We start from the raw sequence: 17529 nt of genomic DNA on the forward strand, positions 1-17529 counted from the left end.
AATTCAGTTGGAACAAAAAATCAAGAATCTTATGAGAAACAACAAAAAGTGGAACAGGGAAGTGGGGAAACATATAGTAGACTTGTATCTGATATACCTGAAGCCCCCTGCTACTAAGGTAATAATAGACAAAAACTGCTGGGAAAATTGGGAAACTAGCTAGCTATAATATGGCTAGCCCAGCATTTCACACAATATTCACTAGATATATGCTCCAAATAGTGTATATGACTAAGTCATAAAGGATGACATCAAAAACAAATTTGAGGAGCAAGGGGAAAATGGTCATTCATTTATATGGATAGGCTACCAACAAATAAGGGATAGAGAGGATCACAGAAGATAAAACTGACATTTTAAGTACATAAAATTTTAAAAGGTTTTATACAACCAAACCCAATGAAGCTAAAATTAAAAAGGAAATGGATAACTAGGGAAGGGGGAAGGCAAAGAAAGGGGATTTTTAAAAGCTGTTTCCTCGAGAAAAGTCTCATTTTTAAGATACAGAAGTTAATTCAAACTCATTAAAATAACCAACCCCCAAAAAAGAAATGGTCACAGCTAACACATGTGTAATTTCCTAAGGAAGAATTCCAAGCTATCAATAGTCACATAAAAAAATGCTCCAAATATAGTTGTTTAATGGAAAGCACACTGGACTCCTTCCCTTCTTAGAGACCCAGAAAGATCCATCAGAATCCCCACTAGTGGATATACATACACTCCCCTCCAGTGATGACTAGGAGAGCCCTCAGTTACTCAGGACTTCCCTTACAGGCATCGGATCACTGCTGGTTCCATCTGAAGGAGGAACCCATCCAATTTCCTTGAGCACCTGAAGGGCCCATTTAGCCCCAGGTGAAGGTGCCCTGCTGGCAGAGCAGCACCCCGCAGAGATTGCCAGCGGCTCAGCCCACTCTGGCCCGCCAGGCTCCGTGTACAGACTGGCTCTGGCTCATCCTCTCGTTTCCCATCCACCACCACTGATCCTTTTCCTGCTCCCCTTGCCTGGTTGTTTATAAGGCTGTCAACTTGGATTTAGCTGGTCCCTACAGGCCTGTAGGTCAGCCCACTGGCCAGAGGGAATTTTGTGATCCTGAGCATCCTTTCCCCACTTTCCTAATCCAGTCACTGTAAAAGCATAAATGAGCAATCTAGGACCAAGGATCAATTGCTCTGCTGCTCAGGATTCCAGAGCCCCCAACCTTGTGATGTTCCCCGGGATGAGGAGCCTGACTGCCCGGCCCACGTTCCAAGCACCTGCACTCTGGCAAGACCTTCCAGAGCTTGTCCTTTACAAAGTGGCTCGAGAGTCACCCCTGGACATGATGAAGTTTAGATTTTATTCCCAAGTTGTACATCTCAGTCTGAAATAGCCGTGGTGACCATAGAGATGGCCAGAGTCAGACTGGATCTACGATGATGACAAAAAGTAACTAAACGAACATTCTGTTAGTGAAGCAAGTCATTTATTACATCTCTAATAATTTTTTCCTATAATATAGACAAAGAATTTTACAACATACAAAATAAATTATAGGTTAGTTATCATTGGGTAAACATTTCTTTGGGAAGTTAGGATTCTAGGAGGAGATATGCAGGAAACTCATGGGTTTTTGCCCCCCCGGGGAAAACTCTATTTCTCTTAAAAAAAAAGTTAATTTTTATACCCCAGCTACATCCAGCATCTTTGTTTGAGTCACCTCTTAAGTAGTATTCTGCAGGAAAGGTAGGGAACAAGCCATCTCAAACACGAATTTTACAGAAAAAATGTACAAAATCAAGACAAAAACTGTTAACTCATTTTACTGACAAGTGAGTTGGAGAGAGCTATCTGTGCTTCCCTGCTCACTGGAGGCAAGTACCCTGGAAGGGACCTGGGGCTGAAGGACCCTGCTCTATTGCACATTTCCATGACCAGGGATAAGGATTTAAGTAAAGGGGCTCAGCTTGGCTCGCAGCCTCTCCATTTTGGCTGGCAGCAGCCCTGCCATCTCTTTACTAAGTTCTAGCTCAGTGTCTACAGCACGGACGGCCTCGGGGTACCTCTCACAGTAGTCAACCAAGAACGTGTAGTATTCCAAGGAAGCCTGCATGTTGTCTAGCTCCTTCCTACCATCAGAAGTGATGAGTTTGCCATAGAGTCGAGCAATGTGGAACTTGGCTACCAGGGCAGGACGGAGAACGTCTTCCCCGAGCTGCTCTGGAAACACCTTATTGGGGTCTTTTAGGGAGTCTAGGAAGAGTTCATAGTACTTGATGGCTGACTGGGCCAGGGAATTGATTTTCTTTATCGTGTGTGAATCGAGCTCCTCTAGCCTGTTGGCGATGGCTACCTTTAAGTCCATCATCTCATAATAGGTGTGGGCCAGCTCAAACTGAAGCTGCCGGTTGATCAATAGATAATATTGTGGATTGAGGTCTACCGTGAGGGGCTCTAGCATGTCTATTCTCCGCTTGTGCATCTTGCAGCGCCTCTCATAGTCCTCTTCAAAGAAGGCCAGCACCTTAAACAGAGAACTGTGGTCTTGGACAATTTCGATATGGTCAGTGATGTACCCATCAACCTGAAAGTACTCCTTGGCCTCGAACACGTAATTCTGGCCCACTAAAAACACCTCCCTGGCTTCCCTAAAGTCTAACGGGGGCACGCAGGCCACCTTTTCCTCCATGGCCAAGATGGCGTCACACACATCACTAGTGCCAAAGAGGACCACTTTCTTCCTGCCGTTTTCTTTCTCATCTTCTTCCCTTTTCCTCTGAGCTTTGAGTTCAGCCTGTTTATCAAGGTCAAGTTCTCCTATGTTGTCCTGAAAAGGAAGAAAAGCAAAAGGCTAAAGCAGGATCCCAATCTACTATTATTTTAACAATGAGCATTTTTTTTTTTTTGCTTACACTCCCAATGGCTAACACAAGAGAAAGATGTAACATTCTCCTCTAGACTACGTTAAGAAAGCCAAGCAGAGGGAGAATATTTAATTAAACAAAAAGAAAAAAGTAAAGAAACCTCTGTGTTAATATAACTTGTTCCCTATAGAACATTCTCTAAGATTCATTTACCTGCTATATAGATCAACATTTATTAATCTCCTTCCTAGCAGGAACATAAAATTATGACAATTTATGAAGATATTATAGAAATATAAAATGACCCTCTCTAATGTGAGGAGAAAATGAGGATATCCAGAGCAATAATGGTACTTTTCCCCTGGGTATGTTTCTTTTTCTGTGAAATAAGAAGATGGAGTTATTGAGTACTACATTCCCTTCCAGTCCTTATTCCTAGAATCCTTTGATATGAGAAGGGCAAGGAAAATTGAAGCTGATAAGGAACATGGGAATTTTAAAGCCAGATCTTCCCAAAAGGCTCATATAACAAACCCTACTAAAAAACTAATAAGCAGGTAAGTCAAGAGACCCAAGTCAAAACAGCAAAAATGGTCACCACCTTCATGTGATCAAGACACAGCTTTAGGGCAGAGAAGCACTCCAGGCGCTCAGGACAGACCTTTTCATTTTCCAACAGCAAAGACTTGGAGCAGTCCCATGCATCCACAAAGCCAAACTTACCAGCATGAGCTTCAGCATGCCAAAGGAAATCAGGGCAGTTAGTTTAGCCACTAACGCTCTCAGGGCCTATGCAGGCCAATGAGCAAGGTTCCATTTTAAATTCAGTACCCTTTAAATTCTTTTTGAATACCTTCCCCTCACTAGCTTACCCAAATCTCTTTCTCAAACACCTCTTGCCATCTCATCTCCTTAATAAAGTCTCCCTGGATTGCCAAGAGTGTTCTCTGCTTCCACCTGGGTAGATGGAAGGATTCTAAGAACCACTGTCCACCCCAAATAAGCTTCATCCTTATTTTTCACTCAAGTTTCCCTCTGATGTGCCCATGACATCAAGTGTCCTGAGGTTCTCTTGGCTTAACATTTTTATTCTGTCCTTTACTGAATTTATTCCCATTCTAATTAGTCGCTGCCTCCTGGAACTTCCATTTGTCCTCTCCCTTTTTGCTTCGTTGGGCTGTTCTCTCCCATGATCCCTGTCCTGCTTGGCTCTTTTTAAGTGCTCGCGGCCCACGGGCAGACTGTCTTTTTGTTCCTACTTGTGCCTTCGGTGCTTACTTAGTGCCTGGCACATTAACTGCTTGTTCAATGCAACGGTTGTCACAGGCTTGAAAGTTCTCCCAAGGCAGAAGCCATCACTGTCTCTGACTTTTTGCCAACTCTGTCACTAGAAAAATGCTGATGTTAAAAAAGATGGCCTTTTGGGAGAAGCCTGGGATTCACCAAAAGCACTGTTTTACTTCCCAAATCCAAGAAAGCCTGCTCTCATCCTCCGATGAGTTCAGACCCTATGCCCTGCCCGCTCACAAGCGTTTATTCCGTGTTTGTCCACCGAGCCTGTGTGGGTTACCTGGCCAAATTCGGAGGTGATTACAGATCTCATTTTAGAGGCTGCCATGTTCCAGACCTCACAGAATCAGCACAGTGTCTCCTGCAAATAGGAGTATGTGGAAGACCTTTGGTGTATAAGGAGTCCTCCTCTTCTACCCTGTCATGTGAATGCCAGGTCCTCTGGAGTGTTCCCCAGAGCCAAGTTCTTGGACCCCCATGTTTCAGCTCCCTCCAGGTGCCTGGGGAAGACTATGGAGCCCTTCTTGGAATCCAGTTTTTAAGTGAACAATCTCCAGGGAAACTAAGCACACTGAAATATAGTTATGCTAGAAAGGTCACAGAGCCCATGTGAAGGAGCCTTGCATTAGCGGGCCACAACTTGGCCCAGACCATGCTTAACCTCCCACCTGGCCTACCTAATTCAGATATTTGAACAACTATCCTGCCCAGGAAGGTAAACCCTGACCAACTTCTTCCTGCTCTGGGATATATTCTGTGATATACAGTATATGTATAATAGCCCATGTGCTAGGTAATCACAAATCAATCCTGCCCTGGACACTCAAATGCTGGCAGACCCAGAGCAGAAAGGCCCCTCATCCTACAGGAGAGACTGGGGCTGCGGAGGGCACGGGCTTTACCGGAGATCTTGCAGTACGTACATGGCAGCAGTGGGCCTCATTCCCCCAAATTCACCGCCCTAGTGCTGTACTTTGGGACAGCTGCCAGTCTGTGGTTCCCTTCTCCTGGAGACCACGCCATCTCCACAGTGTTCCCTTAATGGGAGCTGAGCTTCTCAAGGACAGGGCCTGTTTGTTACATTTACATCTGTATCTCCAGGGCCCAGCTGGGCACACCGGGGACACTTCAGACGAACAAAGCCCGCCCTGCCCTGCCCTTGGCTAGTACCTGCTAGCTGCGTGCCCTTCACTTTTTTCCCTGTTTCTTCCACTGTAAAATGGAGATCACCATAGAACTTCACTCCTCCAAGGTGGCCGTGAGAACCAAATGCAGTTTCTGTAAAGCACTTAGCCTGGTGCCTGGCACACAATAGGTGCTTTATTAATGCTTACTGACCTCATACCTCCATCAAAAAATGTGATTTTAAAATTTTTGTGTATAATTATTTTATTATGTGAAGATTATTCTAAAATTTTGTAGAGATGGGGGGGTACACAGAGAGGTTGCTCATTACCAAGTTAACCCTTTAACCTTGTCAGAATGGTGTCGCCCCCAGAGCAGACTTCCCACCCTCCCCCTGACCGGCTGTCTCCAGGTTTGGCTCTGGCCCCACAGATAGCACCTCAGTAACTGCCAATGTGAGAATCCACATATGCTTAAAAGAAATGTTCGCAGCTCTCCCTCACTTGAGTCCAAGTATCCTCTTTCCTTCCAGCTTCATTAAAAATGCTTCCTGAGTATAGCCAAATTATCCGTTTGTTTCCTTGGCCCTCCTCTCCATGAAAGGATTCTGCCCACTTAAGCCCTCTCTCATATTTTAAAGATGGGCATTGCCCTTGGTTGTTATCGCCCATGAACTGCAGAGGGTCAGGGGTAGTGAACCAAGATTTAAAAGACTCCATAAAACATTGCTATGAGAAAAGCAATCAACAGTGAAATGAAATTTGAATTTCTAGACTGGAAACTATTAACAGAAAATGCAATCTTTTAAATAAAGCTAAAGTAATAAAAGCTATTTAAAAATCCTACCAAAAATCCTTTTCTTCAGCACTCAAGAGATTTTCACTTTTTTTGAACTTGAATTCACCAAGTACTCAGAAATTATTTATCAAGCACTTCCTTTGTACAGGCTCATAAGCTAAAGCTTGGGAGCAACCTAAACACAAATACAATTCTTTTTGTCTGTCCTACCTCCAAGGAGGCCTGTGCATTCTGTAGGAGATTCAAGCAATATTTAATCCAGCATCTGGCAATTTCTGCTTTTCTCTGACGAAGATCTTGTTGGTCTTGTTCTGTTTCGGCTGATAAGACATACAACACAGGCCATCTTTAAATTCATGATTTAGCTACCTTTCAAAGTGCTGTGCATTAAGCATTTTAATTAGGCATCTCAAAGTGATGTCTGTAGACTTCCAAAAACATCAACCTTCATTATATCCAGTGGCAGTTTTTAAATTATGAAAGAAAAACACCCCAACTATTCCATCTATTAGTACTTTTTCAGAATCTATAATTTGTCACTACTTATAATTAGAATTTCTTTCTGTATAAAGGTCAGAAAGAAATTTTTAATATAGCCAACACTTACCCTTCAAGTTAGCATACTTTCTTTTAACCAGGTAACAAAAAAATTGGGTCCTGTCACTGTGAAATCAAACAGTGAACTAGTAAAAATTTCAACAGAGAAATACAAATTTTAAGGTGAGATCAGGTGTTTGGTGGTAAATTCATGATTATGTTGGTACTTTTAAATTTGAGTCTAGTAGCAATGGAGACAAAGGGTAAAGAACAAAACTGATGAACACTCCCCAAGTTAATAATCTGACCCATGCTCAAAATAGAACAAAATATGCAATCTTCTCTCTCTCTTTAGATTTGTGCTTTTTGATAACTTCATTCTTAGAAACTAGTTTTTTAAATCCTTACAGCTATCCCAACTCAACCATTTACATCAATTACAAAATGACATTAAATGAATGAGACTTAAAAAAGCCCAAAGACCCTGAGAATTCCAGAGTTGGAAGGAACATCATAGGCCTTCCAATAAAGTCCATGACAAAAAGAGAGAGAATCTTCACAGAATATACATATAGCAAGATTTCAGCACACAATCTCCTGAAGGAGTCCATTCTGTTCTGGAACAGTCCCTTATTAGGAAGTTTTTCTTGAGATAAGTCTACATGTGCCTGCTTTATAATTTCAAATCTCTGCTTCTGGTGTCCTCTGAGGACAAGCAGAATTTGGCCAAAGCCTAACCCCTCCTCCATAAAACAGCCTTTTGAATACTTGAAGATCACATTTCCCTCAGCTCCAAGCCTTCTCTTCTCTCAGTTAAATATCTTCAGCTCTTTCATATGGAAGAGACTCAAGGAAATGACTTCTCAACCAAATTACACCACGGGCTTTTTCTGGGATTAAGCTCTCTTAATTCTTGCCCAGAGTACTGATTTTCTCAAAATATTCAAAAATCATCTAAGGAGTAACTTTTATTTGATTTTATGAAAAGTTCAGTCTTTTCCATTTGGGAATCAATTTGATATAATTAAATGTCAGGAGCAGTATGTAGTGAATTCTGGTCCCAGAGTCAAAAGACCTGGATTGACATCCTACTTCTGACCCCCATTAGCTATGGGATCATAAACAAGTCACTCACTCACTTTCTTAATGCATCAACATTAATTAAGGACTTGGTACTGTGCTAATCACAAGGCATAAAAAGAAAGACAAAAACGCAGCTCTTGCTCTCCTAGAGGTCCCATTCTAATGGGGGAGAGAACATGCAAATAACTCAGTAAATCAAGATCATTCAGTTCAGAGAGAGGACCCTCACAAGAGAAAGCTCTCGGGGCCCCAGGAACACATTCTCAAAATCCCAACAGTTACTAAAGAGGGGAGGAAAAAGTCTTTCATTTCCAAAATTAAGAATTTTGGGCTTGGGAGTGACTCAGAATAAACTTTGCTATTACCAAAGAAATTGGTCAGCATATTACTGCAACTGCCAACTGCCAAACACCCCGATTTCTGATATGTTATCTCATCACAGTTAAGAAAATGCTTTCAAGAATTATGTAATATAAAAACACCCACACTCACTGTCTTCTGTTGATGGAGTCTGTTCGGCCTGGCTAAAGATGACACTGGCAGCAGATAAACAATGTCTGGACTCCATAAAACATTGCTATGAGAAAAGCAATCAACAATGAAATGAAATTTGAATTTCTAGACTGGAAACTATTAACAGAAAATGCAATCTTTTAAATAAAGCTAAAGTAATAAAAGCTATTTAAAAATCCTACCAAAAATCCTTTTCTTCAGCACACAAGATATACTCACATATACAACCTCTCATTTGATTAGGTAAGTAAGCCTGAGAAGAAACTATGTAGTACAGTTCCCTAAATATGAAGAATTGGCTAAGAATACCATCTGTAGTAGGGCTTTTTATCATGGAGTTTTTTTGTATTCCTATATATTTTATTTTATGCATCTAAAAACATAATTCTGAAAAAGAGCCTATAGGCTTCATTCAATTGCCAAAGAAGTCTGGAATACAAAAATGGTTAAGAACCATGATATAGAGCTATAATCCCCAAGAACAGGGGGAACCATGGGTATAAAACCTCCCTGGCCCTTCCCTCCAGCTGTGCTTGGCTTCCCGATGGGGAAATCTCTATGGAGGCCTGTATGGGGTGGCTTATGGTTGTCCCTTAGGTTTTGTGGTTTCTGTTACTCTCTGAAGGATGAAAAATAAAGTGGCATCCAACTTAATAAGAATCTGCATTGGCTAGCATGGGAAAAAAAATGAGCTCTCCTTGTGCTAACAGTGAGTAGATAAAAAGATTTTATCAGCTTTTATTCAAACTAATGCTTCCTCCATTAAATCCTTTAGTCTAAATCACTAAAATAAAAGGTCAGGGCAGCTAGGTGGCACAGTGGATAGAGCACCAGCCCTGAATTCAGGAGGACCAGAGTTCAAATCTGGTCTCAGACACTTAACACTTCCTAGCAGTGTGACCGTGGGCAAGTCACTTAACCCCAGCTTAGAAAAATAAAATAAAATGTCAACTAAGACCTGGCCTCCTAAACAAGATAAAAGTAATATGTAATATAAAGGGAATAGTTAGTTAAATTCTAAAATTCAATTATCTGCTTTTAAAATACAAAGAAGTAAATTCTGATAACCAACTATTCCCCTTCTCTATTCACCACATGGTTTGCAAATAAAGAGACATCTCACACAGCTCTTGAAAGTCCATTACCCAAGCCTGGAAAAAGAAATTATTTTAATAGCAGAATTTTAGAATTTGTCATTTTCAAAAAGAGACACTATAATTAGAAAACTACTTTAAAATGTCTCAAGATTATGAAGGGATTCTCCATAGTAGCCTGCTGGCCAGAGCAGCAAAGCTCATTCTTACATTACATGGGAGAGAATGACATTTGAAGGATTCTGCTGAGAAGCATGACACCTGCCTAGCAGCACCGGCCTTCCACGTAGTCATCTGTTAAGTCTGGCTAAGACCACACTAGTAGGTGACACAACCCAGTCCCCAAATAATGTATGAAATGAGAGCAACTTCACTTTACAATACGGGATTTTCAAGAGGATGTTCGTAGGTAGCTAACAGGGAGACTTTACCCTGAATTTGATCATGAGCATTAAAAAATGGCGATCCAAAAATCTTAAGTGTTGGAATTTTGAGACTTTGGCCCAAGTATTTTGCCCACAGGCACAGAGCTAGTAAGTGTTGGAGTCAGGGTGAAAAATCTGTGATGAAGGAGGCAGTTTGGGACAGTTGAGGAGGGCTCAACATGCTAAACAAACACACCAGAGGACCTCTGCTCCTGGGAACAGGAACTTATGTAGCAGCGAGGATTTGAGACTCTGGAAGACTCCAGGACTTGTCAAATGAAGCCAATTAAAAAGCATCCTTCTGAAAGGTTCTTACATACATATGAATTCAAAAAAGAAACTTCATAAATACACTGAATAAGAACTAAGCCAAGATAGTTTCTTCTTCTTTTTTTTTTTTTTTGGTAAAAATTATCACAAAGAAGCTAATACTCAGAATAACTGAAACATATCACATGCGATTTATCAACTTCCTTATGAAATTATGACAACAGTTATTAGATTACAGTTACTTAGAACACCCACAATTGATAAAGATAAAGCTATTTCTGCAAACAAAATAAAAGCTCAATTTAACTTAATGGAGACCATCTAGTCCAACTCCTCAATTTCATAAATAAGGAACCCAAGAGACAGAGAGAGAAGAAAGTGCACGGTGCAAAGACCAGCATTTGAACCTTGGTTCTCAAAAATGGAAAGCTGGCCTCTCCCTCAGGCTCTGTTATAGATGATGCAGGGTCAGAGTGAGCTGGAAGGCCAAGGCTGGAAGTTCCAGTCTGACTTTTCCATCCAAGCTAGGAAGATCAGGAAATAACCTTGACTTCGTGGCCAGAAAGAGTTCCCATCAGGAATTCTTACCACGAGCACAAGAAAGAAAACAGAATTCTGATTTCTTTATTCAGGATTCCATTTCAAGCCCACCAAGAGCAGCCACTGGGCTTTTCTTCTGAAAAATGCTTACCTTATTGATGTAATATTGGGACAAGGTAGCAGCGTTGATAGCCCATTCTACAGGGTGGTAGCCACTGTATTCCAGCTGTCGTTTAAGGGTGGTGTGGCAATACTGAGCAGCTTTCTCAATCATTTCCAAGTGCTGATAGACTTGAGCCAGGTAATACAAGGTATGAGTATACGCTTTCTCAAATCTGTGATGACAACAGGTCAGGATCAGAGAATCAGAGAATTGCAGAAATGCTAGCTAGTCCAAACTCTACCCCAAGAAGGAATCCCACTTGTGATATCACTGATAAGAGGGGCAGCACACATTTCCACTTAAAAACCTTCCACAAGAAGAATTCACTACATGCTGGAGGCAGCCTTTCTGAGCTTTACTGAAGGTCACTTGGGAACACTGAACACCCACCTTCTGGATCTCTCCTGCTCTGTAAGCTTCTCTTCCTCGGGCAGAAAGTGCTCATTGGGATCAAGAGGAGGGTTCCCAATCTAGAAGAGAGATGTTTTGTGAATACCAGGCTCCCTCTTCTGGTGAAAAGGAGAAAGCCCAAAGTCTTTTTCACTAAGAACATAACACAATTAGGGCCACAGATGGAACATGACTCAATTTTACCCAAGCTAAAGTCTCAAATATAAGACCTAATGAGAGGCTGAAACACTACTGCAATCCAGGTTTTGTTTCCTAACCCCCCCCAAAAAAATCTTCCCCCACTAAGAAACCATCACAAAACATCTTCATTGCTTGGGCCGGGTATTACATGGCAATACCATTTTAAATTGATCAGTAGGAAAAGTTAAGAACAAATACTCAGACATTCTCAGCTTTTTCTCAGTAACAAGAAAATGTTAACTCCCTTCCAGAATAAAAAGTGGTTTTACTCTAAGTTCCCCCAACTTGGGATGACCCTCTCCGGGCAACCCCCAACAAGAGAATACTTCATTTTGCCCAACTTTGCTTTCATAAGTATATGACCGTCAATGATGTGCCTTACATTGGATTAAGCAGACAGCTCCAAGCAGTAACTCAACCCTTTTCCAAAAGAAGCCTATCACGCTGATGGGACTTCTGAAGAGATTTCTAATTCAGCTCCTAAGCTGACTGAAGCCACTGAAACAGAAAAGCATTGCTAAGGCAAGTCACAATGGACAAGGAGGTCTCCAGAGGCCCTGACAAAGGCGCTGCTGTGGCAAGGCTACTCCACAACCCTGTCAACAATTCAGAAAACTGTTTAATATGCATAAGACAGGCTTCGCTGAGGAGACACCCACGAACACAATAATCTATGTCATGTCTATCTTTCTTAGGAGGCAGATGCCCTCCCCCAAGAAGAGTCAAAGCAGCCTTTCCCCCACTTCTCTCATTAACTAGGCTCCCTGTTTTCCTAGCAACATAAGGATAGGTAAAAAACAAGACTTTACAATGTGTAGTCATCTTACCACCAAAATTCAGTATCATCATGAAATACTAAATTCTATTTAAATTTTTTTTCCTATACAAATATGTGAAGCCCTGACATTTAATACTGTAAAAGAGTAATTAGTTTATGTGCATGAAGGCACATTAGTAAACATCTTGCTGGAGTTTTTTGCCTTCCTGAAGAGGTACAACCAACCTGGGAGAAGGGAATCATTTGAACTCCATTTATAGATTTGACTTTCAACATTCCTTTTTACCAAGAGGTGTTTTGAGCTTTTGTTGTTGTTATTATAGTCTCATGTTACCCAGCTTATTCTGGGAGATGCCCCTTTCTTAGTACCCAAAAATCAGTGCGTTAGAATAACCAATCCTGAGGTTCTGATTATTATGTGATTTCATTTGTGTGATAAATCAGTTTTTAATCCCCTCCAAAGAGCAGCCAGAAACCTCCTTCCATTTGCACGGGTCACTTTTCACTTTTTACTCCCAGGAAGGGTCTGATGTAGTGCTTACAATGACGCTATGACATAAATACCAAGAGCAGAGTAGTGCTGCCATTTCACAGAGGGAGAAAGACAATATAGAATGTGCTACAAGGCACATGACTAGTCAGCAGCAGCAACCAGCGCCACCTGGAGCACATGGATCCAGGTGCTATTCTCTGTATTATATCACCTCAGCTTTCCTAAGACACATAAAATTCTTGTGTACTCATTTAAAAAAACAAAAAGAATGAAATTATGAAATTTTTCTTGCTATTACTAGTGTGAGATATATTAAATGTTTTCTTACAACATCAATAACTGGATAATGCACATGTCTATAAAACCACTACAAATATTCCCAGTGTGTACTCATACAGAAACTGTGCGTCTGTGTGTGCGCCTTAAAATCTGAATTTGATACTAAAGAGCGGAAAGAGACATATATGTGCCAAAATGTTTGTGGCAGCTCTTTTTGTAGTGGCTAGAAACTGGAAGATGAATGGATGTCCATCGGTTGGAGAATGGTTGGGTAAATTGTGGTATATGAAGGTTATGGAATATTATTGCTCTGTAAGAAATGACCAGCAGGAGGAATACAGAGAGGCCTGGAGAGACTTAAATCAACTGATGCTGAGTGAAATGAGCAGAACCAGAAGATCACTGTACACTTCAACAACAGTACTGTATGAGGATGTATTCTGATGGAGGTGGAAATCTTCATCATAAAGAAGATCCAACTCACTTCCAGTTGATCAATGATGGACAGAGGTAGCTGCACCCAGAGAAGAAACACTGGGAGGGGAATGAAAATTGTTAGCACTAATATCTGTCTGCCCAGGTTGCATGTACCTTCGGATTCTAATGTTTATTGTGCAACAAGAAAATGATATTCACACACATGTATTGTATCTAGACTATATTGTAACACATGTAAAATGTATGGGATTGCCTGTCATCGGGGGGAGGGAGGGGGGTAATTTGGAAAAATGAATACAAAAAAAAAAAAAAAAAAATCTGAATTTGAAAATGATGAAAATAAAAGAATGACTTCTATTTTTGGTTTGGAGAAGCATTTAATTTAATTTAATAATATCCAATTATTTTAGTTACGCCCCTCAATTCTCAAAACAGAATTAAAAATTTACTTTAATGCAGTTGTTTATGAGCTTTCTAGAACTTGATGTCCTAAAAGTTTCAGACATTACACTTTTATTTGCTTTCCTGGAAGCACAACAATTTTTAAAGCAAGTCTGAGAAAACAATTCAGAATTTCTAAACCCTTTTAAATCGTAACAGCACGGGCTCTCACCACTCCGCAAATCTCTATAGCAGACATCAGCCATCTCCCAACCAATCTGGCTGAAAGGGAGAACCTCAGGGCATATTTATAAAGTTGCAGTGTCATCCTAGTCTATGGCCCAAGCATTCACAACAACCTAATCAGGGAGACTCCAGGGATCTGGAGTCTCACCAGAACATCGGCTTTTTCCCCCTATTAACTTCTGCCTAACTGAGCTCTGAAAGCTTCCCATACCTCTTTCATATACTGATTATACAGGGCTTCTGCAGACTCTAGGTAAGTTTGTGCAGTCTCAATTTCATCTCTTTCAGACCACAGGATACCCAGATTATTCTAGAACGAAGAGAGACATGAATTACAATCAGAGAAAATGTTGCACTCATTTTACAGGAAATAACGGTCCACGGGGACGAAGGGAATTGCCCGGCTCCTCTCCGTGCTGCAGGTTAGCGCTGCTTAGGACTAGGCAGGCCCAGGGCAGAAAAGGGGTTGGGGCTCCCTGATGAGCAACGGGCACGGCAGCAAACCAGCCAGAGGGCCCGAGCCTTCTCGCCGTGTTCTCCCCACAGAGGCCGTGCTTCCTCAGGTGGATTGTAGCTCCCCTGATGACAGTCTCCAGCGTGGGGCCTGGACCCAGGACGACTCGCCTTCTGGCTGACAATCTCCAGGCAGCCGAGCACAGACACGCCTCCCAACCAGAGGCGGCCACCATCCTCTAAGACCGGGGTTCTCAAACTACGGCCCTCGGGCCACATGCAGCCACTGAGGACGGTTATGGGCCCGCCGGGTTATGGTAAACGGGCTGAGGGCGGAGACAGAGGGTGAGCTTTAGTTTTTACTACAGTCCGGCCTCCCACAGTCTGAGGGACAGGGAACTGGCCCCTACTTAAAAAGTATGAGGACCACTGCTCTAAGACATCTGTCACCACCCGTTAGGAATGGCCAGCACCTTGCAGATGCCGCGCCCTGCCGTGCTCCAGACCCACAGGGACTCGGCCAGGATGGGCCGCCTCCATCTGCACATCTAACAGCGTTTGGAGGGTGTGCTAGGACAGGCAGGAAGGCTTCCCCCAGAGGTGCGGCTTCGGAAGGACCTAAAGGATCAGCAGGGCCCAGAGGAGCCCTCGAACTCGGACGTCATGTGATGGGAAGACCATCCCACAAATGGACGATCATCAATGGGAATGAAGGAACAGTCTGATCGCGTCGGACTAAGAAGGTTCTACTGAAGAGAGTGGAAGGTCGGGAAAATAAAAAGAGGTTAGAAAATCAAGGGCCTGAGAGTCAGAGGCAGGAGCCCCAGGGATCCTTCTGCAGGAGTCACCCAGAGCTCCTCTCGTGTGGCAAGGAATCAGAAATGGTGAATGTCCATCAGTTTCGGGATGGCTAAATAAGCAGTGAAATGTGTTATTGTTCTGTAAGAAATGGTGAGGGGCGGCCAGGGGGCGCAGTGGGTAGAGCCCCAGCCCTGAAGTCAGGAGGACCGAGTTCAAATCTGGTCTCAGACACTGAACATTCCTGGCTGTGTGACCCCGGGACTTCCCGTAACCCCCGCCTGAGGGGGGGAAAGAAACGGAAAAAGAAATGATGAGCAGGCGGCTCTCCGTGAGCTGATGCGGTGAGCAGGACCGGGAGATCCAGCAATGCCAGAGAGGCTGAATGAGGATCAAAGCACAGTTTTCACTTTTTGATTTTTTCCTGGTTGTTTCCCCCTTTTATTCTGATTTTCTGACACAAAGGACGAATACGGAAATGTTTTAAATACTGTACTTGTAAAATCTATAACAGATTGCTTGGTATCCTGGGGAGGGGAAGAAAAACACCTAAACACAAAAGCTTACAAAAGTGAATCTTGAAAACTACCTTTAGTGTATTAGAAAATAAGTGCCACAGGGAGGAAGAATTCACGCAGAAAACGTTAAAAAAGCCCAAGTCACTCCACGGATAAAAGTGTGGGACCGAGCACAGAACCAGAGGAGCAGGTGGGGCGGGGCCTCAGAGCGCGGGGGAACAGGGCCTTCAGAGCTCCAGGGCCGGAACCCCCTCCGAGCAATGCCCTTAAACGAGTCAGACGGAGGCCGGGGGTTACAAGGAAATGTACCCGTCAGAGTTCTGGTTGGAAGCTCCAGAACCTCGGGCCCGGCTCCTTCCCGGGGGCTGTCTGGGGGGCCGGGATTTCCGCGCCTTCGCCTGTCCGGAGGGAAGCGGGGCTGGGACCAGGAGGTTCCGGGAGATCCGCCTGGCTCCAGACTCGGACTGCCCAAGGCTCGGCACCGCGTGAAGTCGCAAGGCCCGAGTTCGGCGGCGGGCCCCGGGATCCGGACTGCCTCAGTTTCCTCATACGGAAAACGAGCCGGAGAAGCAAGTGCCAAACTACACCAGACACAGTTAACTGACTCGCACAAAGGGGGAGGTCTCCCTCCCGGGGTCCGAGGAGCCAGGTCCAGCGGGGCCCAGCAGGGGTGGGGCTGCCCCGGGGCTGCAGATGCAGTCACAGCACGAAGGGGCGCCAAGCTGCCCTCCTCAGGCCCGCCGGCGCACCGCCGGGGAGAAGGGCTCCCGACCCCCCCATCACACCGGGGCCCCTCCCCCGCTCCCCCCGCCCGGGTCGCACCTGGGCCTGCAGGTGCAGGGACACGGCGGCGGGCTCGAGGCGGCTGCGCCGCACCAGGCGCAGGCAGTTCTGCAGGTGCTCCTCGCCGGCCGCCAGCTCTTCCGTGTCCAGGTGGTTGAGGCCCAGCTGCAGCTCCACGGCGGCCAGACGCACGGCCCGCGTGCTGGGCTCAGCCCCGGCCCCCGGCCCGGCGCGCTCCGCCGCAGGCTCCTCCTCCGCGCCCGGGCCGCCGCCCGCCTCCTCATCCTCGTCCTCGTCGGCCGCGGGCCCCAACAGCGCCTTCACCTCCTGCAGCAGCTCCCGGGCGCGGTACTTGGACTTGTAAGGGTCGTTCTCCGGATCCTTCTGAGACTCCACCTGCGACAACGACAGAGACGTGCGGAACTTCTCACAGGCCGCGGCCCAGGCCGCCGGGGTCGCCATGGCGCCCGCCTTGTCCGCCCGGCCGCTGCCCCTCGCGCCTGGCCGCGCCCGCACCACGCACGCCGCGCGCTCCTCGAGGGGCGGGGCCGCGCGAACACGTCGGCCAATGACGGCCGGCGCCGGCGGGGAGGAGGCGGGGCCTGTGCGGCGAGCTCCGGCGCCGTTGCCACGGGGACGCAGCTGCGCCCTCAGGGACTCTTCAATCCCAGTCTTCCCCTGCGGGACAGCGGAGCGGCCGCAGCGTCCGGAGGCGTCCCGAGGGGCCGGCCTGCTCCTCCCCCCCGTGACAGCGGGCCCGGCCTGGGCAGAAGACGGGGTTTTGTTCTGCGCAGTCTCATAGTGAGTCTGCTCAGTTCCCCCGCGTCGCGCTGGGAGGCAGGAGGGGGCTCGAATTTCCCCTAAACCGTCAGTCACCAAGTATTTATGAAGCGCTTACAGTGAGCCGGGCGTGCGCTAACCCACAGTCCTGCTCCCCTCCCCCCTAATAATGGGGGCTGTCATTTACGTAGTGCAAATCCCCTTACAAGACCCCTTGTAACTCCAGGAGGGAGGGGCCGTTATTATCCCCGTTTAACAAACGGGAGAACGAGCAGAAGTTAAGTGGCTGCCTTTGGATTCGAACTC

The 17529-nt window shown here is 44.9% G+C and overlaps 1 protein-coding gene across 2 annotated transcripts; it reads right to left on the minus strand.

Annotated features, from left to right (window-relative positions):
• Positions 1-1447: 1447 nt before the first annotated feature.
• On the minus strand, positions 1448-17210 carry KIFBP (kinesin family binding protein). Of its 2 annotated transcripts, none has more exons than XM_074296567.1 (7): positions 16483-17210; positions 14103-14201; positions 11076-11155; positions 10674-10857; positions 8167-8257; positions 6271-6380; positions 1448-2810 (listed from the first exon to the last, which is right to left on the minus strand). In XM_074296567.1, exons 1-7 carry the CDS (start codon positions 16903-16905, stop codon positions 1932-1934), a joined length of 1866 nt encoding a protein of 621 aa, XP_074152668.1. In that variant the 5' UTR covers positions 16906-17210; the 3' UTR covers positions 1448-1931. The 2 variants fall into 2 exon arrangements, with proteins under 2 accessions (XP_074152668.1, XP_074152670.1); XM_074296569.1 differs by having other exon boundaries at positions 8173-8257; positions 16483-16967.
• Positions 17211-17529: the final 319 nt, after the last annotated feature.

Source organism: Sminthopsis crassicaudata, chromosome 2, assembly GCF_048593235.1.
Source record: "Sminthopsis crassicaudata isolate SCR6 chromosome 2, ASM4859323v1, whole genome shotgun sequence".
NCBI lineage: Eukaryota > Metazoa > Chordata > Mammalia > Dasyuromorphia > Dasyuridae > Sminthopsis > Sminthopsis crassicaudata.